The sequence below is a fragment of the Auxenochlorella protothecoides genome (genome assembly GCF_000733215.1).
Source record: "Auxenochlorella protothecoides strain 0710 unplaced genomic scaffold scaffold36, whole genome shotgun sequence".
In the NCBI taxonomy this organism is placed as follows: domain Eukaryota; kingdom Viridiplantae; phylum Chlorophyta; class Trebouxiophyceae; order Chlorellales; family Chlorellaceae; genus Auxenochlorella; species Auxenochlorella protothecoides.
Window position 1 is genome coordinate 162,047 of NW_011934143.1, and position 24,028 is coordinate 186,074.

The following is a 24,028-nucleotide window of genomic DNA, read 5'->3' on the forward strand; positions in this document are numbered from 1 at the left end:
GGGGCGCGCGCGCGCGCATGGGGACCCGCTTCTGTCACTTTGCCCTTCAACCCTTTTGGTAACCGAGCCTGAACTCCTGCAGCACGCGCATTCTACATCTTAAAACCCGGCAGGCACATCATGCCCGGGGATTTCTAGGGGAGGGACCTGCGCCCCCCTCAGTACCGCAGCCAGTATGTCCTCCGGCGCAGCCACGTGTAATCGGGCAGGAACTGTGTGTCCCCCAGGGCAGCCACGGCCACATCCTGCGGGGTGTTGTTCTGAAGATGGTGAGGAGCAGCATGCGGGGCAGTTTCATTGACCTCGGCGGTGGTAGGGTTCGTGCAGGAAGCACCTGCGCCTTGCAGACCCATCCTCATCCACCTTTCTTGCACCCCTCAGTTCCTCCACCTCTCTATCTCTCCCTCCCACCTGGTCGTTGAAGAAGCGGTAGGCGACGTCCTTGACCGCGGCTGCGTCCACCGCGTCGATGCGCGCAAACAGCTCGGCCTTGGGGATGCGGCGTCCGTAGACGAGCAGGTTGCGGCCGATGTCCTCCGCCATGCCTGGGGGTTGGTTGGTGAAAGGCAGGGTGAGAACGATGGGCGAGGGTGGCCACCTCGGAGCGAGTCCATCGCAAGAGCTCTGAGGGCAGCCGCAACCCACATACACCTCTGTCAGCCTTACCTCCGCAAACTTTGTGACCATTTCACCCCCCGATCGACCCCTCCCTCCTCACCCCTCCCTCCCGCCCAGCTCCCCCTCATCTTCACTACACCTCACAAGATCCCACGTGCCTGTGGTGCCATCGCCGGAGAACAGGATGGAGGCCTTGAGCTGGTTCTTGGCGCGGTCCACGTCGGTCTGGCTCACACCGTAGGTCAGCCCCGTGATCTTGTGCAGGATGGTCCAGGCCAGGTCCTCATGGTCGGCGTCGTTGTCGGCCACGGCGTAGACGCCAAACAGGCCGGTGTCGTGGTAGTTGGTGTTGAAGGCCATGAAGGAGTTGGCCAGACCGTTGACCGCCAGGGGCTGGACCAGGGGGCTGGCCGCCTCGGACCCAGCGCCAGAGTTCTTCTCCCACGCGCCCAGCAGCGTCTGCGGATGATGAGTGGGTTGGTGGGTGGGTGGGGGTTGAGGGAAGGAATGTCTAGGCACTCGCGCCCGCACACCACCACTGAGGTACAGCCTCCTGAGCATCAAGTTCCCCCCCACCCCCCCACCACACACGACACACACCCACCTGGATGACCATGAGGGGAACCGAGTCGGGGTCGGCCCAGGAGGCGCCCTTGTAGGCCAGGGCAAAGTGCAGATTGGCCTGGTCAGGGTCCCTGATGCGCACCTCGCTGCCGGTGTACAGCGCGGGCTCCTGAGGTTCAGAAAGGGGTTCGGGAGGCTTGAGTCGTCCCCGCTCCTCGCTGCCACCGCGCCCCTCTTTGTCCCCCGGCCCCGCATGACACCCGGGCGTCCACCCCCTTCCCAATCACCAACGCACCTTGTCCACGAGCTGGGAGGCCGTGGGCCCATCGGAGGGCAGCTTCCCAAAGCCCTTCTCCACCGCGGCCACCAGGGCCTCGTGATCGACGGCGCCCGCAGCGGCCACCACGATGCGCGGCGCGCGGTAGTTGGTGGTGATGTAGTCCACCAGGTCGGCGCGGGTGAGGGAGCGGATGTTCTCCGCGGGCCCCAGGATGGTGCGGCCCAGGGGGGAGTGCTGGAAGGCGGTGGCGTGGAGGTGGTCGAAGAGCACCTCCTCGGGGATGCCCTCGATCTCCTGCTGCTCGCGCAGGATGACGTCGCGCTCGCGCGCGATGGCGCGCTCCTCCAGCTTGCTGTTCTGCAGGATGTCGGCCAGGATGGCCACCGCCTGGGGCACATCCTTCTGGAACACCTTGGCGTAGTAGGCCGTCTGCTCGCGGCTGGTGTATGCGTTCAGGTGCCCGCCCAGGTTCTCGATCTCCACCTCCAGGTCGCGCACACCGCGGCTGGCCGTGCCTTTGAACGCCATGTGCTCCAGAAAGTGGGCCGCGCCGTTGGTGGCATCGGTCTCGAACCGGCTGCCGGCGTCGATGTACACGCCCACCGTGGCCGTCTCGGCAAAGGGCACAGACTCGCTGGCCACACGCAGGCCGTTCGCCAGGGTGGAAACCTGGTGTTGTTTTTGAAGGGATAAGGGAGGGGGAAGGATTGATGAAGGGGTGATGAACGGAGGAGAGGGAGGGGATGACGGGCTTAGAACGACCCAGAGCAGGGGTGGTCTCAACACATGGGGGTCCACGATCGATGCGCCAACCCGGCTCCGCGAGGCCGATGGCGATCCCACTGTCCCTGCATCTGATAACAACAACAAGCCTATACTATAATCCACCTTGGTCTCCGGGAGCTGGGCCAGGGCTGAGGTCAGGTTCAGCTGGGCGGGGAAGGGGGAGGCGTAGCGGGTGAACACCTCGCTCTCTACCACCGCGGCCTCAGAGGAGGCAGCATACCCGCGCAGCTGCTGCAGCAGCCCCGAGTTGCGCTTGATGAGCCGCAGCATGACGGGAGCGGGGGTGCGGGGACGCAGGCACCGGGCCGATGAGTCACCTCCAGGCCCGAGACTGGAGTGGTAAGAACTTCACCGAGCCTGCAGCGGTATGACCTTCCGACAGCACGGTGCGGGGTTTGGGCAAGGGTTCCGGGGGCAGGGGGGGTGCACCACATGTCGCCAGGGAGTGCAATCGTGCCTGCAGGCGTGAATGCGCGTGGAGGTTACCCCCCGGGGGAGGTACTGCTCATTTTCCCATGCTGCCCACACCAGCCAAGCGCAGCTGGGTCAGGCAAGGCATGCCCACGACCAGGTGTCGGTCGTTCCACAACTACTCGTTGATTAACTGCTTGAACAATCGCCCTGGAGCCGAATCAGCATTGCTGCTGCCCCGGAGCCCCGAACGGCCCTATCCGAATTCCGGAACCGCAGCCTCATGTCCGTGGCTGCCACCGTGATCCAGACGAATGGCATAGAGAAGGCTGCCAGCGAGCCCATCGCCAAGACTGGAGCTGGGGCTTCTCGTGATTCATCCGGCGGGGTGCCGCACACCACGTACGACGACGTCGACCCTGCCACCTACCTGGGCCCCCACGGCGCGGAGAGGGATCTCGTCAATGCGCAGGGCCTGAGGTTGAAAACCTTCTACTGGCCTGCAGACCAGGCCAGATCCGTGCTGCTCTTCGTGCATGGCCACGGCGCGCACGGCCTGTTCGAGCTCTTGCAGATCGAGGTAGGCGGATGAGAAGGGTTTTTGACCAACAGGCGCATTTGCCCGTGCCCGCTCGCCAAGATCCTTGCCGACGCGTGTCTCAGGCGTGGATCAGCCCATACCGATGTGTGTCCTCGTGCCCGTACCTGATGCTGCAGGAACTGGGGCAACCTCCCCTGTATGGGGGCTGGGTCCAGAAGTTCAACGAGGCAGGCATCAGCGTCGTGACCCTGGACAATCAGGGCTGTGGCCGCTCAGATGGTGCCAGGAACCTCCGGTACTTTGTGGAGTCCTTCCAGGACTACGTGAACGACGTCCTGCTCCTGCGCCGGTGGGTGTCGAGATGCACCAAGTCACTTTAAGGCATGGGCACTGCTGGGCGGGCAGCTGTGATCCTGGGTCGGGCTTGCATCTGTCTATGCGTCACGCCCTGGCGCTCGATGCCATCAAAACTACCACCACAACCACCACATGCCAAAAGGACACTGAGCGAGGTGGACGTGCCCGGCTTCCGTGACCTCCCGGTCTTCCTCTCTGGCATCTCCATGGGCGGCTGCGTGGCGCTCCATGCCGCGCTCGAGGACGTGAGTGCCTAGGTTTTGACGTCCTGCCATTGAGAGCCCATGTGCTGGCCCGGGGCACAGGATTGATCCACAGCAGTTCATCCCCTGCTCTGGAACCCGCTGCCCAGAACCAACGGCCTTCCCACTCCCCTTTTACCGCAGCAAACCCTGTTCCGGGGTCTCGTGCTTCTGGCCCCCATGCTGTCGCTGCAGCGCGTCTCCCGCCGCGGCCTGAACCCCTACATGCGCCCCGTGGCGGCGTTGCTCAGCCGCATCGTGCCCTGGGCGGCCATCGTGGCGACGGACCGCAACAAGCTCAACCCCGTCCTGCAGGACCAGTGGGACTCGGGTGAGCTTGCTTTTTGGGGCCAGGGGAAGCTGTGCGGGGGGGATCTCCTTGGAGCACACACTGATGGGGCGCAGGCATGGACAACTCTCCCAGGACCTCAAATCTTGGTCTTGGAGTGCTGGACCCTTCCAATATCCTCGCCCTCCCTCTTCGCCAAATCCCCACGCGACGGCACCTACAGACCCGCTGGTGGCGCACATCAACACCCGCGTGCGAAACGCCAATGAGTACCTGCGCTGCACCGAGTCTATCATGGGGCGGCTGGGCGAGGTGACGCTGCCATTCATCGTGGCGCACTCGGAGAATGACTCCATGTGCGACCCGGACGGCTCCAAGGCGCTGTACCGGGAGGCGCGGGCCACCGACAAAACCATCCGCCTGGTGAACCACATGTGGCATGTGCTGCTCAAAGAAGGCGGGAATGAGATCTTGCTGGAGGAGCTAATTGCCTGGATGCAGGCCCGGCTTTGAAAGGAAGCATGTGCATGAAGCACTCGCCCGCCCGGGGATGGACTTTGGGGACGGCGCATCGTCCCCTGCAGGAGGCGACATCTGCGCCAGGGACTGTCGCCTGGTCCCTTCCCCCCGCCCACCGCACCACCTCCCTCCCTTACAGCTTGCACTGTTCGGCCCCTGCGTCAGCAATTGCTTGCTAGTATGACTCGGCGAGGCCCTCTTTCCTGACTACCCCGAGGAAGAATCGGTAGCTGCCACACGCATTGCATCGCTTGCAAGAATTCCACTTGTCAAAGACACGATGTGTACCTGATCTCCTGTGCTTCCCACCTGTTGTACCCCCCAATCCAACCTGCATGGCTCCTCCCAGGGGACCCCCTGATGTCGACATGTCTGTTCTCCCACCATGACTGTACATCTAAACTGGTGCGGTTTGGGGTCTGGACATTGCCAGCGGGGCATGCGCCCCTGAGGCAGCATGGCGCCGGCCTGGCGACCCCATCCCAGGCAGTGCACGAGGAAGGGTGACCGGGTCCTCACGCTCTATACAATGGTGTACGCTTGCTGCACTCTGATCACATGCCTCCCCGCCCTCCACCGGAATGGAGCTCTCCATAGGCACTGGGTCGTCTCGTCCAGTTCAAAAATCTGCGTGCGTGATGCAGACCAGGCTGGAGGTGGGGCAGTCGGAGCGGCACAGCGGGCACTCCGGCTTCTGGGCCGCCCACTCCGCAATGCAGGTCCAGCAGAAGACGTGGCCGCAGGGCGCCGCGGTGGCTGCCACGCGCGCCGAGAGGCAGAGCGGGCACCGCCGCCGCGGCGCGACGTCGGCCGCCGACTCGGCCGCACCGCTGCCCCGGCTGGTCAGCGAGGCCGCCCGCGGCGGCGGGTGGACGTCCGGCAAGCGCGCGCCCGCCGCGTTCACCATCGCCGCGTGCACGATGGCGGCGGCGGGCCCCGACCCGGCCGCATGCCGTGCCGCGCCGCGTCTGGCGACCAGCGCCATGATGCCGCCGGCCCCTAGCTGCGCGAGGAGGAGGTAGCCCAGGGTTCGGTAGGAGGGTCCTCCCCCGGCCTCCCGTCCCGCGGAGATGTACCGCACGCCCGCCAGGCGCTTGGGCAGCGCGTAGTAGGCGCCCCAGACGTAGAACAGGGCCAGGTGGAAGCGCAGGAGCGCGCCGCCGTGCTCGCGCAGCGTGGAGTGCAGCGCGACCATGGCAGGCCGCTCCGCCAGGGAGCCGGCGGCGCCCTGCACAGCGCGCAGGGCCTCTCGCACGCGACGCGCGAGCGCAGCCCACGCCCGGCGCGCCGGCGAGGCACCCCGGTGAGTATCTTCAGTCTCGCGCTCCTCGTCTGCGCGCGCGCCCAGCTGCGCGGACTGGCGCAGGCGGCGCCAGGCTTCGGCCTCCTCGTCCACGGGCGCTCCCAGCCGCTCCAGGCAGTAGGGGCCCAGGGACTGGAGGAGGGTCAGGGCCCCGCGCTGGAGCGGGGAGGGGGGCAGGCCGCGGCCGCCAGAAGACTGCAGGATGTCACAATACTCCTCGCCCAACGTCTGCCGGCCCGTGCCGGTGGTGCAGGCATAGTAGAGGAGCTCCGCCAGAACCCGGGTCTCCCTGCAAGGCCGGAGGGGGTGGGGGGAAGCGGTTTGGTGGGGGTGGGGGAGGGGTTGAGGGGAAAGAGTGTCGAATGGGTAGAATGGGAAGGGTCAGACATTGCATTACCCTCAGGCATGGAAGGCCAGGAAGACACAGATGCCCCAATCGACATGCATTCCTCCAGGACTCACTTGGCCCACTTGAGCGCAGGACCTGGGCCGAGCAGGCGCCTCACACTGTCGTGACACGCCTCGCTGAGCTGCTGGAGGTACACCTCATCCTGGGAACGGCGAGCAACAAGGCCTTGATGAGGGCTGCTGGAAAGTGACGGTGCATCGCACGCACCATGCGCCAGACGTTTTACTGCTCGCTCATCACAGGCCCAAACTCACTTTTTGAGTAGCTCTGATGAGGTTGGCCTGGCCAGCAGGGGGGAAGGCGCGCGGGGATGGTCCCGGAGCAGGCTCGGCCATTCTCCCGTGTGCCGAGTTTATGCAAGAGCGACCGAGTAGGGTCCCATCTTGGGAAGGAGCGTGATAATAAAGTACTATTTACTGTAAGATTAGGAAATAGAATGTATGGCTAGTCGCCACAGCCTGCATCGTTCGTAACAAAGAGGTATGTAATGCGGGATTCCCGACACCCTCCGCGCTTTTTCGACACCCGTGGTGCAGGCACTGCATGATGCGGTGAAGCCCATGCGATAAGGAATGAGCGCATGTACAAACTACAGATGATCTAAGTCGCAATGTGTTGATAAAATGCGGATCCGTGCACTCATTGTGCGGAGGAGTGGTGGCTGAATGATTCTCCTCAGGCTGCCTCCCTCCCTGGGCAGCCTGGCCTGCCGGCGACTGAGGGCGTCGCGATGGGTGAGCAGCGTTCGGTGCATGCATAGCGATGCAAGAATTGATCTCATATCCACCGGCCCAGAGGCCAGTGACAGGCTCGCGGAGTTCATCGCCTCTGCCAGTGCTCCTGGGGATGCGTTTCTCCTGTATGGCGAAGTGGGAGCCGGCAAGTCGCACTTCAGGTGCCTTTGGAGAGTGAAACTTGCCTCAGGCGGATAATGGGCTCGTTCATGTATGCTTTGAGGTTGAGGACATGATGGGTCCTGCCACTAATCTAGTCCACCCCCCACTGCGCAGCCGCGCCTTCATCCGCGCCGCTCTGAAGGAACCCTGCTTGGATGTGCCGTCCCCCACCTACCTTTTACAGAATACTTATGAAGATGCAACAGGTGTTGTGCTGTGCGGGGATGTCGTTCTGGGGCTGATGATTTTGCCTCAGTATGGGCTGAGATGGCCCCTCCTTGTATTGCGCCCCACACCTCCATGCACGCGGGACCAGTCGTGACCTGCACACCTTCGCACATCCCTGCTGCCCGCCGTCCCCGCCCTTCTGCGCCCAACCTGGTAACCCCCCCCCCCCAACACTACCTGCAGGTCGCCTGTACCACCACTACGACCTGTACCGCCTGACAGACCCCTCCTCCCTGGCACGGTTGGACCTGCCCTCCGCCCTCGCCGCCGGCACCTGCCTGATCGAGTGGCCCGAGCGTCTGGGCGCCTGCGCCCCTGCCCACCCCGTCACCCTGCGCATCGCCTGCGTGGCGGGGGCGGCCGAAGAGCGACGCCTGTTCTCGCTTTCCTTCCCGGACCGGGACGCGGCGCGCTGGGTGCAGGTCGTGCGGGCCCTGAGGGCCCTGGGCCACCGGGTCGGCCTGGATGTCCAGGATCAATCCGGGGACGCCCAGGCGTGAGCCCGCGGGGCACTACCGTTGCATTCATCTCCCTTCCTTCCGTCCTTCCCACCCCAGCCTGAATTTCCCTGCGTTGGTCGGTGGCGGTATGTACAGTGTGGCAGGGGCGTCGCGCGTCTGTCCGGTCAGGAGTCGTGTGGCGCCCCGAGGGCATCAGCCAGCGCCGCGGCAGTGCACGGGAGGTGGGGTTCCCCGGGTAAGGGGCGCAAGCCGCCAGGCACGTCAGTGTCAGTCAGGGACCTTGGGGGCCCAGAGGGGCCTGCAATTGTCAGGCCCCGCCGTCCCCGTTTCTAGCTCACTGTGCGTCCGTATGCCACGCCAGAGATGTACAGGTTCTTTGCCCACTTTTCCTGGGAGGGAGGAGGGTGGAGCGCATGGGTATGAGGGGGCAAGTTTGTGTTTGTGCAGGGTATCAAGGGGCAAATGAGGGAGAGTAGGATGGAAGTTGTGTGGCTCGCCAAGCTTAAGGCCTTTGTGGAAAGACACTGTGGATTGAGGCCACATGGTAGCATGCGAGCCTGATCCAAGCACCTTCGTGCCACCCCTCCCATTGCTGCACACTCGCCCTGCTGTACAGCCTGTCCTGCCACTCGCACCTGCATTCCCAACCATGAATCACGCCACCGTGCCCCCCCCACCCCCCCACCACTACCACACAAACAGACCGCCGCGCACTTTGACATGGGAGGAGGGGAAGGCGGAGGTGCGCAGCGTCTCCTGCGTCTCGTCCACCGGCCGGCGCTTGGGCACGGAGAGCACAAAGGCGGCCTGGTCGCAGGTGGCCGCGGCGGCGGTGATGCGGTACCCCGCGTCCCAGCGCCGGTGGATGCCCTCGGAGGAGTACTGGAAGTCCAGCTCCACCACCTGGTCCACGAAACCGGCGTTGCGCGACATGACCACCGCCCAGCGTGACCCGGCGCTGGCCATGGCAGTGACGAAGAACCCCTCCTTCCACTTCTTGTTGATCCACTTGAAGGGGAAGGAGTCGGAGACCTTGTACGACTGCTGCGTGTAGGCCGTGCCCTTGCTCATCACCACCAGCGAGCTGCCGCCCACCGAGCCTGGGAGACGGGGTGGGGGTGGGGGGGTGTTGGGCTGGGTGGGTTGGGCGAGACGGGGAAGAGGGGCCATTCCTGTACCATGAATCGCGCAGGTCCATGCAGCGTCCCGGGGACCGGAGCTTGCTGAATCGAAGACCAACCCCCTCACCCGCACCCCCATCCCCCCACAAATCACCCACCTGCCATGGTGGTGATGTAGTACCCCTCCTCCCACCGCTCCATGATCCAGTCCTTAGGCAGGAAGACGGGGTTCAGCTCATAGACCTGCGCGATGAAGCCGCCCCCCGCGTCCATGATCAGCGCCCACAGGTCCTGGCAGCAGGCCACGGTGGAGATGGCCAGCCCGTCCTCCACACCCTTGTCGATGTGCTGGCGCACCCGGTTGTCGGCCACATTGTAGTGGTAGCGCTGCTTCATGGGCCGGTGGGCGTTGTACACCGTCACCCACTGCGTGGCGGGCATGCCCAGCCGCACGCGACGCCCCGGCACCAGGGCCGGGGCGGGGGAGGCGCGCTCGCCGCCGCCGCGCTCGCCGCCGGCGCCGTCGCAGGAGCCCTCCTCGCGCGAGCGCTTGGAGCCGACGCGCGTGGGCGGCAGCACTGGGCGTGAGGGCCCTGAGGGGCCGCAGAGAGGCTCAAAGAGGGCCATGAGCGCAGCGTACTGCGGCACCTCGTCGAAGCGCAGGTTGATCACCGTCTCGGTGAACACGCGGAAGGGCGCGGGCGCGTAGCGGCTCAGCGCCTCGGGCGAGGTGCTCATCTTCTTGCGGCACACCATGAAGCCCTTGTTCTCGCCCTGGGGATATGGGTTGGGATGGGTGGGTGGGTGGGTGGGTGGGGGCATGGATTAAAGGGGGTAATAAGAGCTGCGAGTGAGGGCCTCACAGCCTTGGAAGCAGGCAGGGCATGAGGATCAGTGACTTGACAAGAAGCCTGTGACGCAGCCTCTCCTTTCCCACCATGTAAACCTTGGCGCCTTGCCAGGACTGGGCCTCTATAGCCACACCCCCCTCCCCTCACACAATACCCTCCCCCCCCAAACTAACCTGGTACCCCTGCCAGGGCAGGCGCCCGCGCAGCAGGAAGAGCAGGGTGTAGGCCAGGGACTCGAGGTCGTCGCGGCGGCTGGCGGTGCGGCCCAGGTGCGCGTGCACGCTGGCATACCGCACCGTGCCGCGGAAGACGTCGGGGCGCTGGTCGTACTCCACATGGGTACCGCAGACGGAGCCGCGCCAGCGGGTCGCTGCGCGTGAGGGGAGGACATGGGGGAAAGGATTCGACTGGATTCGATGTGCGTAGGAGGGGAGCGCCGGGTTGAGTGGGGCCGGTGATGGGACTGGTCAAGCCATCTGCAGTTGCGATCTGGGTATGAACAGAGCAAGCTTGGGGAAGTCACACATCCCACACCCCACCCTCCCCAGGGAGCCACACATAAATACGTAGTACTTCAGCCCTTCCTTCAAAAATGCACCCGCCTGCACAAATGGCGCCCCTGTCCCTTTCCACTCCTCGTACCAAGCCCAAGGTCGACGAGGAAGAGCTTCTTCTCCACCGGCGTCCCCGCCAGGCCCATGAGAAAGTTCTCGGGCTTCACGTCGCCGTGTACATAGCCCTTCTCATGCAGCCGCTCCAGGATGGCGATGGCCTCCAGCGCGATGCAGGCCACCATCTCCTGCGACATGGCCTGGCCCTGTCCGTTCCACAGGTCCCACAGACTGGGGCCCAGCATGTCCATGACCATGATGTAGTAGTCGCCCTGCCGCCCCTTGAAGTGGACCTTGGGCACGCCCTCCACGTCCCCCAGTGCCCTGTGTGGGTGAGGAGGAAAGGGGGAAATTGAGAGGGCGGACACTCGTGGGGCAAGCGCCCCAGGTTGTGGGTGGGAGGGCATCGGCAGGTCTGGGAAGGGTAGTTCTAAGAGACGTGCCCCAGCACTGAAGAGGTGTCCACTCCTCATAGAGACGGCACTTCTCTGCGCTGCAGTTTGCATAAGTGAACTCCTTCTACCCCTTGTAGACGATTGAGAAACTCAGCCTGTTCATGCCATTGTCAAATAGATGCCTCAACGCTTACCCATAGACAGACCACTCGTAGGGCGGGCCATAGTTACAACCCTTGCTGCTGCGATGCTCCAGTTTCAGGGCTACCTGCAAGGAACCAGTCAGCGGCAGAGGTGGCCATATGATCCCATGTGTCTCCAATCGCCATCTCAATCCCACACCCCCAAATACTGCGCCTCTCTCCGCCCAGTCTGCCCACCTGGTTCACTCCCGTCAGCTCAGGGTCTTTGGAGGGGGGCGTCCTCCTGCCCAGGTACACCTGGCCAAAGCCACCCTTGCCCAGCTTTCGCTCGACTACATACAGGGGGCTTCCCCCAACTTGCACCTGCAGGGATCGGTGGGTTCGATTCCAGGGTTCAGGAAAATTACCACAGCAGGGCACACCCCCTGCAGCGCGGTGAAGATCCCTCACCTCGTCCGGGATGGGCGCGACCCCAGTCTGGGCAGCATCCTTCTTCTCCTCTGCCTCCGCCAGTGTAGCTGCGGCCAGCGGGGCCTCCCGCCTACTCGATTGAATTCAAGGACGCAATCTAGGAGCCCTATGTGCACTCCATGTGCGTGCGAGGGTCAGGGATCGCGGCGTTGGATTTGCCTGAGCCTCTATCCGTGAGCTGTTTGTGAAGTAGCGTCTCACGCCCGATACGAAGGTGGTCCTCTCGTCACCATCTGCCGGTATCTAGTTTGCCTTGGATCAGTGTGTGTGGAAGTGTCTCATCTGAGGGTCCTGGAGGAACGAAGAGGTCCACTTGTCCCGATTCCAGCTCTCCGATGCCTTGCGGAGAAAGTTTGAAATGCTGTCGATCAGCGAAGCCAGGAGCCCAAGACGTATGAGGCTCCTTCGCCTCATTCGCTGGAGCTCAGGCCTGAACCCAAATGCATGGGAGGATGGAGATGCAGATCGGATAGCATGGTGGCCCCCTCCTCCCTCCTGGACGCCTCGCCGTCCGTTACATCCCTGTCCAGTGTTCAGCTGCAAAGTGGGTGCTGAGGGGGTTGGGGCCCGGTGCTGGACTGCCAAGAGACTTTGTATTCGATGACGAATACTTTTCTCAAAGCCCTCATTTCCCCTTGGGTCCCACAGGCCAGCCTTCCTACGTGTCCGACCCCCCCATCGAGACAGTCGTCTTCGCCTGGGGCGCGTCAGAGGATGGCCAGCTGGTACGCCGCCTGGGCCCGGCATCCTTACTGTAGCATATTTCAGTCATATCACATGCAGCATGCCTCACTGACCACCCCCCTGCTCCCTTGGGACAGGGCTTGGACACCCGGCAGGATGTGCCCACACCCAAGGTGGTGGAAGCGCTGCTAGGCACCCGTTTCTGCGGGCGGCAGGCCGGCCGCGTGCCCCTGGTGGGTTTGGGGGGGTTGGGGGAAGTTCAGTATCCAGGGGGCTGCAAGGCATCCTTGCATTGACCCCTTTTCTTGAACGCTGCCGACGGGCACACGCGCTGCACAGCCTCCCTGTGACCAACCCCTCCCTCTTCTCCGGGCAAAACTTGGCAGATAGCAGGCAGCCGCGCCTCTGTGGGCATCGACGTGGACGGCCAGGTGCTCGCCTGGGGCTGGAACGGGCGCGGCACGCTGGGACGCGGCCACCGCGAGGCCAAGGGCGCTGAGCGCCCGCAGCGCGTGCTGGGGCTGGAGGGGCGGCGCATCGTGCAGGTGGCGCTGGGCGGCTGGCACTGCCTGGCCGTGGACGCGCGGGGCCAGGTCTATGCGTGGGGGGGTAACGAATATGGGCAGTGCGGGCTGGAGGAGGGGTTGAAGGACGTGGTGACGGCGCGGCCCTGTCTGCAGGGCATGCGCTTCAGGCGCATCGCGGCGGGGGGGATGCACTCCCTCGCCCTCACCGACAGCGGGGAGGTGTGTATGCATGGTTGGTTTTTTGGGGGGGAAGGGGGCGCTGTAAGCGGTCATGTGCTGGAGGGCCTAGGGTAAAACCCTTGCACGATGTTATTGACTCTGAAAGGCAAGAGTTCCCGAAGGAGATGAGCAGGTCGGCAAGGAAGGGGATGTTCCTTGCCTAGTACTGTACATCTCTCCCAAGTACCCCACTCATCATCCTCGAAAATCACCCCGCCCCTCTCCACACCCTCAGATCTGGATCTGGGGCGAGCCCTGGGGCGACTTCTCCATGACCGTGAGCCGGCGACCACGGCGCATCGACACCCGGTGCGACTACGTGGAAATCGCGTCGGGGGCCTTCCACAACCTGGCCATCACCTCGGAGGTGCGCTGGAGAGGGCAGCGGAGGGATGCGGGGAGCATGAACCTCAAATGGAATGATGGAGAGAGGAAGGACAAGGTTGCTGGGAACCAGGGCCATGAATGAAGCTCTCATTCCCCACACACGCCCAAACCCAACCCTCTACACAAACGAATCCTTGCACAGGGCCAGTGCCTGACCTGGGGCATCAACGACTTTGGGCAGCTGGGCAATGGCACCACCAATTACGCCACTGTGCCCGAGCCGGTTGTCGGGCTGGAGGGCGTCCACGTCACCGCCATCGCTGCGGGGGGCTGGCACTCGCTGGCCATTGCCAGCACAGGGGGTAAGAGAGGCTTGGGCGGGGGTGGCGGGCATCTGCACGCTCCTGGGCCCCGCCGGCAAGAATGGAGGGGTCGAGAGTATTTTGCTAGGTCCATTCAGCACCTCCTCGCCGTTCTTTTGGGGGGGCCCAAGCCCCTTCCCCTGCCTCCCAACCCCTGGAACTCCCCGTCGCAGCAGCAGTGCCGACCTGTTCAGTAGATATCCTTGGCGCTCCCCCTCTATTAACCGCTTGCACTGACTGCACTGCAAGCATCCCCTCCACCAACACACCCACCCTCGGCTCGCAGAGGTGTACGTGTGGGGCCGCGGCGAGTATGGCCGGCTGGGCGTGGGCGACCGCAGCGGGACCAGCCGCTTGCGCCCCACGCTGCTCACCCAGGGCCTGGAGGGCCGGCGGGTGGTGCAGGCCTCCTGTGGCGGCACCCACACCGCAGTGGTGACGGACGAGGGGCGCTGCTTCATCTGGGGCCGAGCCGCCTTTGGCCGGTTGGGCAGCGGCCATGCCCAGGACCTGCTGGCGCCCGCCGAGCTGGCGCTGCCGGGCGGGCCGGAGCGCTGGCGCGTGGTGGCGGTGGGCGCGGGTGGGCGGCACAGCCTGGCGCTGGCGGTGCCGGACTCGGGGCGCCTGGCTCCGCGGCTGGAGCGCGAGGCCACCTGGGCGGCGGGCGAGGCGGACGACGAGGCCACCGAGGGCGCGGCCAGCCCCGAGGGCGGCAGCGACGACGGCGGCGGCGCGGCGGGGTGGGACGTGGGTGGGGAACCTGTGCCCGTCCCGGGCGAGGAGGAGCTGCGCATGTATGTGGATCGGGTGCACGCTGCGGGCGTGGGCGCCAGTGTCGCGTTGCTGGAGGGGGAGGAGGACGGCGCGGAGCTGGAGGCCGGCCTCCTGCTCGAGCTGAAGGAGGAGGAGGAGGAAGCTGAAGAGGAGGAGGCGCCGGAGGAGGAAGACCAAAAGGAGGGGGTGCACCCCGGCGCTCCAGGGGACGACCTCGGCCTCGCGATCTCGCCATAGCGCAGCTGCCTGGCATCGCAGGCTTGCAGGTGGTGTCGCGTGTACCAGTAAAAAGCTGTGCAGTGCGAGTGAGGGGCTGGGGCGGGGGGTGGTCCACCGAAATGCCTCTTGTTGACAGGCCTAGAAAAGCGTGGCCAAGTTCCGCGCGCGGTCGAAGGTTGCAATTCGATCCCACCATCGGCATGCCTTGGGCAGGCGCACACGCAGCGATGGCATGTTAGGATTTGCAATGCATTGCTGATAATAATATACCGATGTAGCGCCGTATCCAACTCGCAAGGGCGTGATCGGCACTGTCGCCCCCTGGTGCGGAGTGATCTGGGCACGGCCATGTGCTCGGCATTCACCCCCCTCCTGGAGCGGCAGCTGCCCTGTTCTGTGCGACATGCGGCATGGTGCACCACCATGGACCTGCTGGCCCTGGTCCTGGAGGACAACCGCCTGCTCCTGCACCGGCTAAATTGGCAGCGGCTGTGGGTGACCACCCAGGACCCCCAAATCTCGGCCCTGGCCTGGTCCCAGGACGGGCGGGAGCTGCTGGTCGGCGGGGAGGATGGGTCTGTGACCCTGCTGGCCGCAGAGGATGGCGCGGTGATGCAGCGGGCACGCCTCCTCCCCGCCCCACATGCCGTGGTGGCGGTGCAGTGGGTGGAGGCCCCTCTCCCCAATACAACACCCCTCTTCCCCGACCGCGTGCGCCGTTTCTTTCCGCCCCAGAAACACAGCCCGGCCCTGGGCCTGGCGGGCATGGGCAGCCGCCCGGCGATTGGATGGCCCGCGGAGCCGGCCAGCGTCAGCCTGCTGCTCGCCCTCTCTGCCTCCGGCGACCTCGTCATCAGCACCAGCACCCTGCAGCCCTTGATCCAGCTGACGCAGACGAGCCAGCCGGCGGGGCATGCAGCGATCACTGCGTCCCTGTCGCCGGATCTCGCCCACTGCGCGGTGATGTGCAGGAGCGGCGACGGCGGGGTAACAATGACGATACGAGGCACTGCCTGCCTGTCTGAGAACCTGGCGATGCTGCACAGGTTTGGGACGATGTCTGCTCTCTCCAGGCAGCTTCTTGGAGGTGGGTGGTGCGGGAGTTTGGGAAGGATGTGGAGTGTGAGGTGTTGCAGTGGAAACGGGCCCGGTAGTGGAAATCTCTCAAGCGCAACGTGATACATACATAGCCCCTCGCCTCGCATACCTGCAGCATGCATGACGGCTGCTGGGACCATGCATCAAGAATGGCAGACGCAGGCCACAGAGTGGAAGGCTTTTGCTGCTGGTCTGGTGAGCAGGGCGCAGTATTATGATGCAGTTTGAGAGAACAGGAACATCACGACCGCTGTCCACATTGCTCATGCTCAGAGTCATTGGGGACTACATGATCCAAAACCTACATCCACCATTCCCAATTCCACTTTCTCCCTCAAGAGACAAACACTGGACAAGTTTGGAGACTCGACCTCCGTAGTATGCACCCTGGAGCGAGTGCTCCGCGATGGGACCATCTCAGATGGCCTGCAGCAGTACCTCTCCGTAGATTTTGGTGAGGAGGGAGGGGTTCGCTGTGGCTGTGTCATTAGATGCTCAACCCACATGCCACACCTTTTCATTCTCTGGTGGGAGGGGGGCATGAGACATGTCTGGACCAAAATGCTGTCACCCAGCAGTGACCATGCTTTGAATGGTGCTTGCGGGTTCGTGGCATATACTGTTGACATGCCTGTTTCCCACAATTTCCCTCCCACGTGCGCTCACCCCAGGAGAGACCGGTCTGAAGAAGCTGTCCAGGGCAGTGGATGGCGCCGTGCTTTCGACACATGCCCTGATGCTGGACAATGTGGCACCCACCCTGGAGCAATTGGCGTTTCTGATGGGCGAGCTACGGGGTGCCAGCCAGCTCCCTGCCTGGAAGGCAGTGCTGAGCCTGGATGTGAGTGCTTGATGGGGAAGAAACCTGGATGCCTGCCCTCTGATGTCAGTGGTGCATGTGAGGGAAGCTCCTGGGCATAGCGCTGCTTTCATGTGTTACACCTTGATCCCCTCCTCGCCACAGACGGTGGCAGTGACCAGGCTGGAGGAGCAGGTCCTCCTCCTTTGCCTGCACGTCGACACGGAGAGGCGGCGCTTGCTGAGCAGAGGCGAGACCCTGCGCATGTTTTTCGCCTGGCTCCTGACCGTCATGAGGAGGTAGGCGTTGGGAAGGGAGTGCAGAAAGTGGTGCCAGGTGCCAGCCGCATGAAGAAAGAAGGTATGTTCCTGGCCTCTGCATCTCAGTGATGACTGGTGCACAGGGACGCACGGATGCCCAAGCCGCACCGCCCTTCGCCAACCGACATCCCCTTCCGCTCGCTGCCTGGCAGGGTGCATCAGACGTCCCCAGACGCAATGGCCTGGTTCCCGGAGAGCCATCTGAAGGCGGTCACTCGATTCCTCATGGGCAAAGCATTTGACCAAGACCCTACCGCAGACTTTCTCCTGCCCAAGGAGGTACATTGGGAGGTATTTGATGATGACCAAATGGGTATCAACGGCAATGAAATATTGCTATGTGGCCCCCAAACATGCATTCAACCTTTGCCTGGTGAAACCTAGTCCAGATCCGTCCCATCATCCTTCCGACTCAGCAGGGCGCCGAAGCCAGTCACATGCCCAACTGGGCAGACTTTGTCCTGGAACATGCGCGAGCATGGTCTGCACAAGGCCAGGACGTCCAGGCCTGCGCCGCCTCCCCCCCGCTCCAGCCGTGGCTCATACAGCTGCAGGGGCGGCTGGACCGCATCCTGGAGGCTCCCGTGCGCACACTGTCCCAGCAGGTCACGCTCCAAGGACATCACCGGTGGGTGGCAGTGAGCCAACAGCGTGCATGGGGATGTTTGGATTGGGGAGAGACGGGCACTGCTCCTGCTTCCTTGCAAGCACATGAGCTGGTGTCCCTGGGGCGTGAGGGATGCAGCCAGCCCCCACCTGGTTCCATCTGTGCCATGCTGTGTGCAGGGCCAGCACCCCAGTCGACCCTGGCTCAGCGTCGCTCTGCTACCTGGCGGCAACAGATCGATGGGCGGTAGCCCTCCCCTCTGCCACCTTGCATGTTTCAACTGTGGTGCGGGGGCAGGGTGCCGGCGAAGCAGGGCCGGGCAAGGACGCCTCTGTTCAAGACATGGAGGTGAGGTGTCGTGCCCGCTTGAGGTCCCGGGTTATTGCAAATGGGTGGGGCTCGTGTGCGCCCTATCGTGCCTTTGTTGCTAACAGAGATTAGGTCTTCCTTTCCATCATGCCATGCGTGGGCGCCTTCACTTGCTTGCTCGGCATGGCCTGAACCTTCACCCTTCTTCCCTGTTGGCAGCCTGTGCGCGGCTGCAAGCCTCCTACACCTGATGGGCCAGTCCTGGACTGCACATTCTTCGGAGACTCCCTCCTGGCCTGCATCTCTGGCGGACCCGCCCCTGCCCTGTCGCTGGCGCCGCTGTTTCCCGACGGGCCCGAGGCACCACAGGAGACGAGGACACGGCACCTAGGGTGCCTGCCCAAGCGCCTGGCCGTTTCTCACTCCAGGAAGCTGGCGTGCGTGCTCACCAGCGACCAGGTAGGTCTCCTGCTCACAGGGCAAGGCCAGGGAAGGCTGCAGGGGTGTGCACGCCCGGGTGGGTGATCCTTGTGCCCTTCATCGTCCTCTGACGCGCCTGCCACCAACTCTCACCCCCTCAACGAGTGCTGCCACGATTTTGTGCCCCTCACAGCGCGCACTCCTCTTTGACCTGGCAGCTGATGAGGAGGAGGGGGAGGAAGAAAGGGAGGAGGAGGGGGAGGAAGAAAGGGAGGAGGAGGAGGACGAAGCCATGGAGCTGGCAGACGACTGACATGCATGAGCTTGTTTGCCATCGACCATGCAGGCACCTGCTACTGGCATGCCTGTGTGGGTGTGCCAGGCCTGTGGGTGTGGTTTACGTGTGGCAACAACCGCCTGCTCGTACCGGAGCAGGTGCAGCACCACAGCTGACACGGCTCAGGTTGCAGCTGGGACACTGCAGGCAGGGGCTTCCAGGGCGGTCGCGTCGGCCACTCTGGGCCACGCTGTACCCTTCAGTCTGAGTCCATCCCGCCGACCTCTACCACCGCTTCAATGGAACGCCTGGGTCACTCGGTGCAGCAGCCCCCCCGCCCCCGAGCGCAGCAGGCGCTGGGAGTCGATGACCACCTCCCGGATGCTGCTGGGGCTGGTGGGCGAGGCCAGCGCGTCCCGCGGGGAGGCGGCCAGCTCGAGAGCTGCCAGGGGGCTCTCCTCCAGCGTCTGGCTCCGGGACAGCGGTGAGTTGCCCCCGGGCAGCAGCCCCGTCTGGCCCTGGGGGAGTCGTGGGGGATGGGAAAGGGTGTGTGCCTGGCGCAGGGATGGGCTCGGCTGGAGGTGTCCTGTTGCCACCATAGCGCAGCAATGGGGAGCAGTCTGCATACCACCTCATCCTCCTGACACCACAAGTCCCGCTGCGCGTCAGAAAGCCTGCGTTCTCCCTGAGCTCGCTGCGCTACAGACCCCCCTAAAACCCCCCTCGCCAATGCCCCAAGCCCACACACCGGAACGAGGGGCGCAAAGGCGTCGAGCCGGGCCGCCGCCGCCGCCGCACGGTACTGGGGCGTGCTCAGCGTCTCCGCCCTGCGGGCATAGGACAAGTCGACGCCGGAGCCCTCCGGGCCCAGCTCCGACCCCGGAACCAGTGCAAAGGAGGTCTTCAGCCCGCTGCCCGCCCGGCCCGCCTCCAGCACCTCGTTCTCGGTGACCAGCCGCCGCTCCGCCACGAAGCCGGCCACCCTGAAGGGGTGGAGAGAAAGGAGGAAAGGGAGATCGGTCTGAGTTCTGCTGCCAGACGACAATCGACCATGATTGGATGGCCAGGCCTGAGCGCTGCTGCACGGAGCATGGACAACCGCGCACCCCAGCATGCGCACTCCCCGCCCGCGCCCCGACAGACCCCATGAAGATGGCGCCCGCCAGCGCCATCACCAGTCCCGTCATGAGCAGCCAGATGGAGCTGGCGGGGAGGTGGTCCAGCTCCTGGAAGTAGATGCCGCCCTCCAGCACCGACATGCACATCCAGAAGGCCTGCAGGGGGGGGCGGGTTGAGGGGAGATTCTCAGGGAGGGAGTGAGATGGAGGGGCTCTCATGTGATGCGGTGGGGAACCACATCTTGCCCGTGCACAGGCAGAAGCAGGGGCGATGCTGCCCCACCCGATGTCCAGCCTTGCTGGCTGCTGGCTCCCCATCCCGATCCTGGCCCACCAACCTGCATGAGGGGCATGATGAGGGATGCCGGGTACAGCCTGAGGCCCTGGTTGCTCTGCCGGATCCACCACGCCGCGGTGCCCAGGAAGGCGGCCGCCACGAACCAGCCGTAGGGGTCGGCCAGGGAGTCTGGCAGCTCCGACACCACGTACGTCAGCGACTTGCTGAAGAGCACGGACCAGGCACCTACAGAGATTGAGGGTGGAAACATTGAGGAGGGCGAAGATCGCAGAAAGGCAGCTCAACAGGTGTTCAGTGGCATGGCTCCTGGCTCTGCAAAGCACGCCGGGGATCTGCGAAATGCATCCTCCCTGCCAAACATGCACGCACCTATCATGGAGGCCACGGCGGAGTAGAGGAGCGCGCCGGTGAACACCTGGGCGGCGTCGGCCGTGACCCATGTCCCGCTCCAGGGCAGGGCGAAGCCCAGGCTCTCCCGCCGAGCGAGCGGGGCGGGGCCGCCCGCGGGGTCAAACGCCGCCGCGCCGTCGGCCCAGCGCGCGGCGTGCGCCGGCGGCGCTCCCAGCATGGCGAAGGGCCCGGTCAAGCGCTGGGCCTTGGCCGCGGCGCGCAGCTCCCACCAGATCAGCTGCAGCGCCGTCAGCGCCAGCGCCATGGCCAGGAGGAAGGCGCGCATGGTGCGCGCCTGCCACAGCGCTCGCAGCGCGGCCACCGAGTACTCTACGTCGCCGGGGCCGTGCCAGACGATGAGAACGTTGCCGGCCACGACCACCAGCACGCCCAGCGCGGCAGAGCGATCCGCACGCACACCGAGCAATGCCTGGGAGGCGACGGGGATGAGCACGAACTGGAGGGAGCCGAGACCGGAGAGCACGGTCTGGGAGGCGAAGCGCATGGACACAAAGCGCAGGAGGTTGCCGCCGGCGAACAGGCCCCAGCCGGCCACGGCGTACGCCCGGGATCCCACCAGCAGGCGCCGCCACTGGCCGTCGGGGCGCTGCCTGTTTTGGGCGAGAGGTGGGGGGGAGGGGAAGATTGGGAGGGGGGGGGTGGCGGGCGGGGGGGATGGAGGCCTGGGGAGCATGCACAGGTGGTGTGTCGGGTTGTGTACCAGAGTTACTGCCATGGAGCATCAGTACGCTGCCAACTGCATGTCGCGTGCCCTTCTTTCATAATCGAGGACCGGCCCACGGGCACCCAACACACACCCCTCACCACTGGGGCTTGGGGGAGGCGTGGCGGGGCACTAGCCAGGTGTGAGGCATGCCTGACGACTCCTTGATGCAGTGCGAGATCTTGACCACGGTCTGGCCCACCACGATGAGCAGGGAGCCACCTACGTGCAGCACCGCCCCGAGGGCGCTCAGGCCCTGCAGCGCCGGCGCCATGCCGAGCGGCAGGGCCCCGCGGGGGTTAGGGACCCGCTAAGCCCCCTTCATTAAACGGGGCATAGGCATGATTGCCGGGCGGTGTGCATCGCCACGGTTGAACGCGGGGGGGGGGAGGGGGTCCGTGCTCCTCCAACGCCTGCCTTGCTCGTCGTCAGGGTCTGGGGAATGGGCGCTGATCAATGCAGGACACACTCAGCAGTGTACAAAATCGAGTTGCACAGCCCGGCAGGTGGGTTGGATGCGGATCGCGGCAGCGCGCGGCAGCCCCGGGTTTTTGACCGTGCGTGCGTGCAATCGTATTTTCCGCAGCTTCCTTCGGGGAAGCCATGGAGCCCGGCCTCGCGGACCCCATCCCTCTGAACACCCCACTGACACCTGTCTGGCGTTCACCCATCCGTTACACAACTGTTCGGCAACCACCATGCCCCCCCTCTCTCAGCGCACGAAGATGTCCTCGGGCACCTGGGGCCCCACCCCATGCCCTGCCGGCACCAGCAGCGGGGAGGAGGGCGGCGGGGGCAGCGGCGCGGCGCCGCCACTGACCACGAACTCGCGCATGGCGGCCAGGCGCGCGCGCGTCTCCGCATCCGCCAGCGCCTCGCAGGCCGCGGCCGCCTTCTCCCACACCACCCGCGGCTGCAAAAAGTCCCAGCCCTCGGCCCGGCCCATGACCACCTCCGCCAGCCCGCGCACGACGTCGTCCGCCAGCTGGCGCTCGCCCAGCACACGGGCCGCGACGGCGCGGTGCTCCTCCTGGCGGGCCGTGACGCGCTGCGGCACGGCCAGCGGCGTGGCGGTCAGCAGGTCCAGGATGCGCGCCGCGGGCACGGTCTCGTCGGCCGCGTCGCAGAGCTCGCGCGCCACCGCCTCGATCACGGGCCGGCGCTGGCGCACCAGCAGCACGGCGCGCTCGTGCGCCGCCTCCTGCAGCGCCAGGATGGCGTCGTCGTGCAGCTCGTCCATCCACTGCAAGGGGGGATGGCCGGAAAAGAAAGGAGATACTGAAGGGGGGGTTGGAGCATCGGGGGGTGGAGGCAAGCTGCCAGCACACTCCTCCTGCCCATGCAGCTCTACCAGAAGCATGGGAAAAGGCTGCATCCCCAATCCATCCGCCTGCCCTCAGAGGGCTGTCCCTGGCATGTTGTGGACACCAATTCCCTTCCCTCCCAGGGAGAACACAGCCCCCTCTCGTCCCCCCTCCCCTCTCGCACCTCGGTGGTGGGGTCGGGGTAGCCGCCCAGGGTCATGTTGCTGCGCAGGACGGTGTTGCGGTAGTCGGGGTGCAGCGTGGAGTCCACCACCAGCCACCGCGCCAGCTCGCTGGCCAGGCCCAGCTCACGCCCCGTGGAAAGCGAGGCGCCGTCGGGCCCAAAGATCTCCTCCTCCGCCACCCTGCATGGAGGCGTCGAGGTGGGGTTTGGAAAGGGACGGGCGGGCGGGGGAAAGCAGGGCAGTTGGGCGGGACGCGGGTGCGGCATGGTGGACTAGGCCACGGCGCTCAAGGAGACGTGACCGCGGCTCACCAGCAACATGCCGTCTCGCCCTTGGCAGCATCTTGAGTGCATCCATCGGCAGCGAGCGCCCGCTCGATCCCCCCCTCCTTCCATCAGAAAAACAAATCCAGAGCACCACGGCACCTGGCGGCGTAGAGGGGCACCAGCAGACCGCACGCAACGTCAAAAGCGGACATCTCCTCCTCGATCACCACGGCGTTGGTGCGCCGCCCGCGCGCGGTCAGGCCCAGGAAGGTCCCGCCGTCGCGGCCGATGTCCTGAGCCTCGAAGGCGATGCGCAGCGTGCTCTGCCCGCGCGGCGCCATGGACACCTCCACCATCTGGGGCACACCGGGGGTCAGCGCCAGGGCCACCGCGCGCGCGGCCTGCGTCACCGCCAGCCGCCGCTTGGCAGGGGTATCGGGCAGGGAGGCGCGCGGCAGGCCCAGCTCCACCTTCTCCTTGCCCTCCAGGATGGTGTCCAGCGTGATGACGGGGGAGGCGGCGCGCACGCTCAGGATGGCCGCCTCGTTCAGCAGGTTGGCCAGCTCAGCGCCACTGTACCCGATGGTCATGTCGGCAATGGCCCGCAGCGCCGCGTCGTCGTTGCTGCGGTCTACGGGCTTGCCCTCCGCGTGCACCTTTTGGGATTGGGAGGGGCTGGCTTATGGGGGCTTCACAGGTGGAGCACCGGGAAAGGCAGGCGACTGAGAAAGCGTCAGGAGACTGCATGCCGCAGCACGAGAAGAGTCCGGCGGGCGGGGGATGGGGCGCCGCTGCGCGGGGACAGCCATCCTGGAAACCCTGTTGCTCCCGCACGGGCTACCCACAGCGCCAACGACTAGGACTGGCATGCTCGCCTGTGCATCGAGTGCCGACGATTCCCAACCCCAGGGACTCCTTCCATGCAGCGCATTCTCCCCCACCCCCCCACACATGCACATGAGAAACGATCCCCGCACCCACCGCATTTACCTTGAGGATCTTCAGCCGGTTGGGTCGGGAGGGCAGGCCCATGAACACCTTGCGGTCGAAGCGCCCCGGCCGCATCAGCGCCAGGTCCAGCTGATCGATGCGGTTGGTCGCGCCGATGACCAGCACCTGGTCCGCCTGCACCGCGCCGTCCATCTCCGCCAGCAGCTGGAGCAGGCCTTGCTCGCGCTCCTGGGTGCCCGAGTCCGAGGACGCATCGCGCGCCTTGCCGATCGCGTCGATCTCGTCTGGGATGGGAAGGGTGGGAAGTTGGGAGTGGTGGGGTGTGATTGAGGCAAGGGCAGTGGAGAACACGCC

The 24,028-nt window shown here is 65.1% G+C and overlaps 10 protein-coding genes across 10 annotated transcripts in view; 4 read left to right on the forward strand and 6 right to left on the reverse strand.

Moving 5' to 3' along the window:
* Positions 1–158: 158 nt before the first annotated feature.
* On the reverse strand, positions 159–2,518 carry F751_3338 (putative mitochondrial-processing peptidase subunit beta; the record flags this gene model as incomplete). Its single annotated transcript, XM_011397715.1, has 6 exons — positions 159–245; positions 412–545; positions 753–1,077; positions 1,223–1,351; positions 1,478–2,131; positions 2,351–2,518. 6 exons carry the CDS (start codon positions 2,516–2,518, stop codon positions 159–161), a joined length of 1,497 nt encoding a protein of 498 aa, XP_011396017.1.
* Positions 2,519–2,942: 424 nt separating this feature from the next.
* On the forward strand, positions 2,943–4,601 carry F751_3339 (Monoglyceride lipase; the record flags this gene model as incomplete). Its single annotated transcript, XM_011397716.1, has 5 exons — positions 2,943–3,239; positions 3,377–3,549; positions 3,700–3,802; positions 3,944–4,130; positions 4,312–4,601. The coding sequence occupies 5 exons, from the start codon at positions 2,943–2,945 to the stop codon at positions 4,599–4,601; spliced, it is 1,050 nt and encodes a 349-aa protein (XP_011396018.1).
* A 625-nt stretch (positions 4,602–5,226) lies between these two features.
* On the reverse strand, positions 5,227–6,517 carry F751_3340 (Peroxisome biogenesis factor 10; the record flags this gene model as incomplete). Its single annotated transcript, XM_011397717.1, has 2 exons — positions 5,227–6,199; positions 6,456–6,517. The coding sequence occupies 2 exons, from the start codon at positions 6,515–6,517 to the stop codon at positions 5,227–5,229; spliced, it is 1,035 nt and encodes a 344-aa protein (XP_011396019.1).
* A 554-nt stretch (positions 6,518–7,071) lies between these two features.
* F751_3341 (tRNA threonylcarbamoyladenosine biosynthesis protein TsaE) lies at positions 7,072–7,943 on the forward strand (the record flags this gene model as incomplete). Its single annotated transcript, XM_011397718.1, has 3 exons — positions 7,072–7,214; positions 7,330–7,421; positions 7,627–7,943. 3 exons carry the CDS (start codon positions 7,072–7,074, stop codon positions 7,941–7,943), a joined length of 552 nt encoding a protein of 183 aa, XP_011396020.1.
* A 290-nt stretch (positions 7,944–8,233) lies between these two features.
* Positions 8,234–11,729, reverse strand: F751_3342 (Casein kinase I isoform delta-like protein; the record flags this gene model as incomplete). The annotated part of the gene is made up of 10 exons (XM_011397719.1): positions 8,234–8,293; positions 8,619–9,004; positions 9,184–9,451; positions 9,674–9,799; positions 10,050–10,246; positions 10,519–10,811; positions 11,077–11,150; positions 11,263–11,388; positions 11,476–11,566; positions 11,698–11,729. The coding sequence occupies 10 exons, from the start codon at positions 11,727–11,729 to the stop codon at positions 8,234–8,236; spliced, it is 1,653 nt and encodes a 550-aa protein (XP_011396021.1).
* A 241-nt stretch (positions 11,730–11,970) lies between these two features.
* F751_3343 (E3 ubiquitin-protein ligase HERC2) lies at positions 11,971–14,626 on the forward strand (the record flags this gene model as incomplete). The annotated part of the gene is made up of 7 exons (XM_011397720.1): positions 11,971–12,040; positions 12,145–12,221; positions 12,318–12,413; positions 12,567–12,926; positions 13,162–13,293; positions 13,456–13,615; positions 13,902–14,626. 7 exons carry the CDS (start codon positions 11,971–11,973, stop codon positions 14,624–14,626), a joined length of 1,620 nt encoding a protein of 539 aa, XP_011396022.1.
* Positions 14,627–15,031: 405 nt separating this feature from the next.
* F751_3344 (Anaphase-promoting complex subunit 4) lies at positions 15,032–17,467 on the forward strand (the record flags this gene model as incomplete). Its single annotated transcript, XM_011397721.1, has 7 exons — positions 15,032–15,654; positions 16,048–16,160; positions 16,378–16,547; positions 16,671–16,804; positions 16,978–17,104; positions 17,245–17,306; positions 17,431–17,467. 7 exons carry the CDS (start codon positions 15,032–15,034, stop codon positions 17,465–17,467), a joined length of 1,266 nt encoding a protein of 421 aa, XP_011396023.1.
* Positions 17,468–18,310: 843 nt separating this feature from the next.
* F751_3345 (hypothetical protein) lies at positions 18,311–18,496 on the reverse strand (the record flags this gene model as incomplete). The annotated part of the gene is made up of 1 exon (XM_011397722.1): positions 18,311–18,496. One exon carries the CDS (start codon positions 18,494–18,496, stop codon positions 18,311–18,313), a length of 186 nt encoding a protein of 61 aa, XP_011396024.1.
* Positions 18,497–18,734: 238 nt separating this feature from the next.
* On the reverse strand, positions 18,735–21,242 carry F751_3346 (Magnesium transporter NIPA3; the record flags this gene model as incomplete). The annotated part of the gene is made up of 7 exons (XM_011397723.1): positions 18,735–18,956; positions 19,187–19,421; positions 19,582–19,712; positions 19,895–20,079; positions 20,224–20,324; positions 20,475–20,855; positions 21,070–21,242. 7 exons carry the CDS (start codon positions 21,240–21,242, stop codon positions 18,735–18,737), a joined length of 1,428 nt encoding a protein of 475 aa, XP_011396025.1.
* Positions 21,243–21,680: 438 nt separating this feature from the next.
* Positions 21,681–24,028, reverse strand: part of F751_3347 (ATP-dependent zinc metalloprotease FtsH) — a gene marked incomplete at both ends in the record, with an annotated part of 5,890 nt that continues 3,542 nt past the window's right edge. Inside the window, 4 exons of the mRNA XM_011397724.1 lie at positions 21,681–22,211; positions 22,457–22,637; positions 22,883–23,379; positions 23,705–23,958. Of these exons, the coding sequence (XP_011396026.1) occupies positions 21,681–22,211; positions 22,457–22,637; positions 22,883–23,379; positions 23,705–23,958 (1,463 nt within the window). The remainder of the gene's footprint in view (positions 22,212–22,456; positions 22,638–22,882; positions 23,380–23,704; positions 23,959–24,028) is intronic.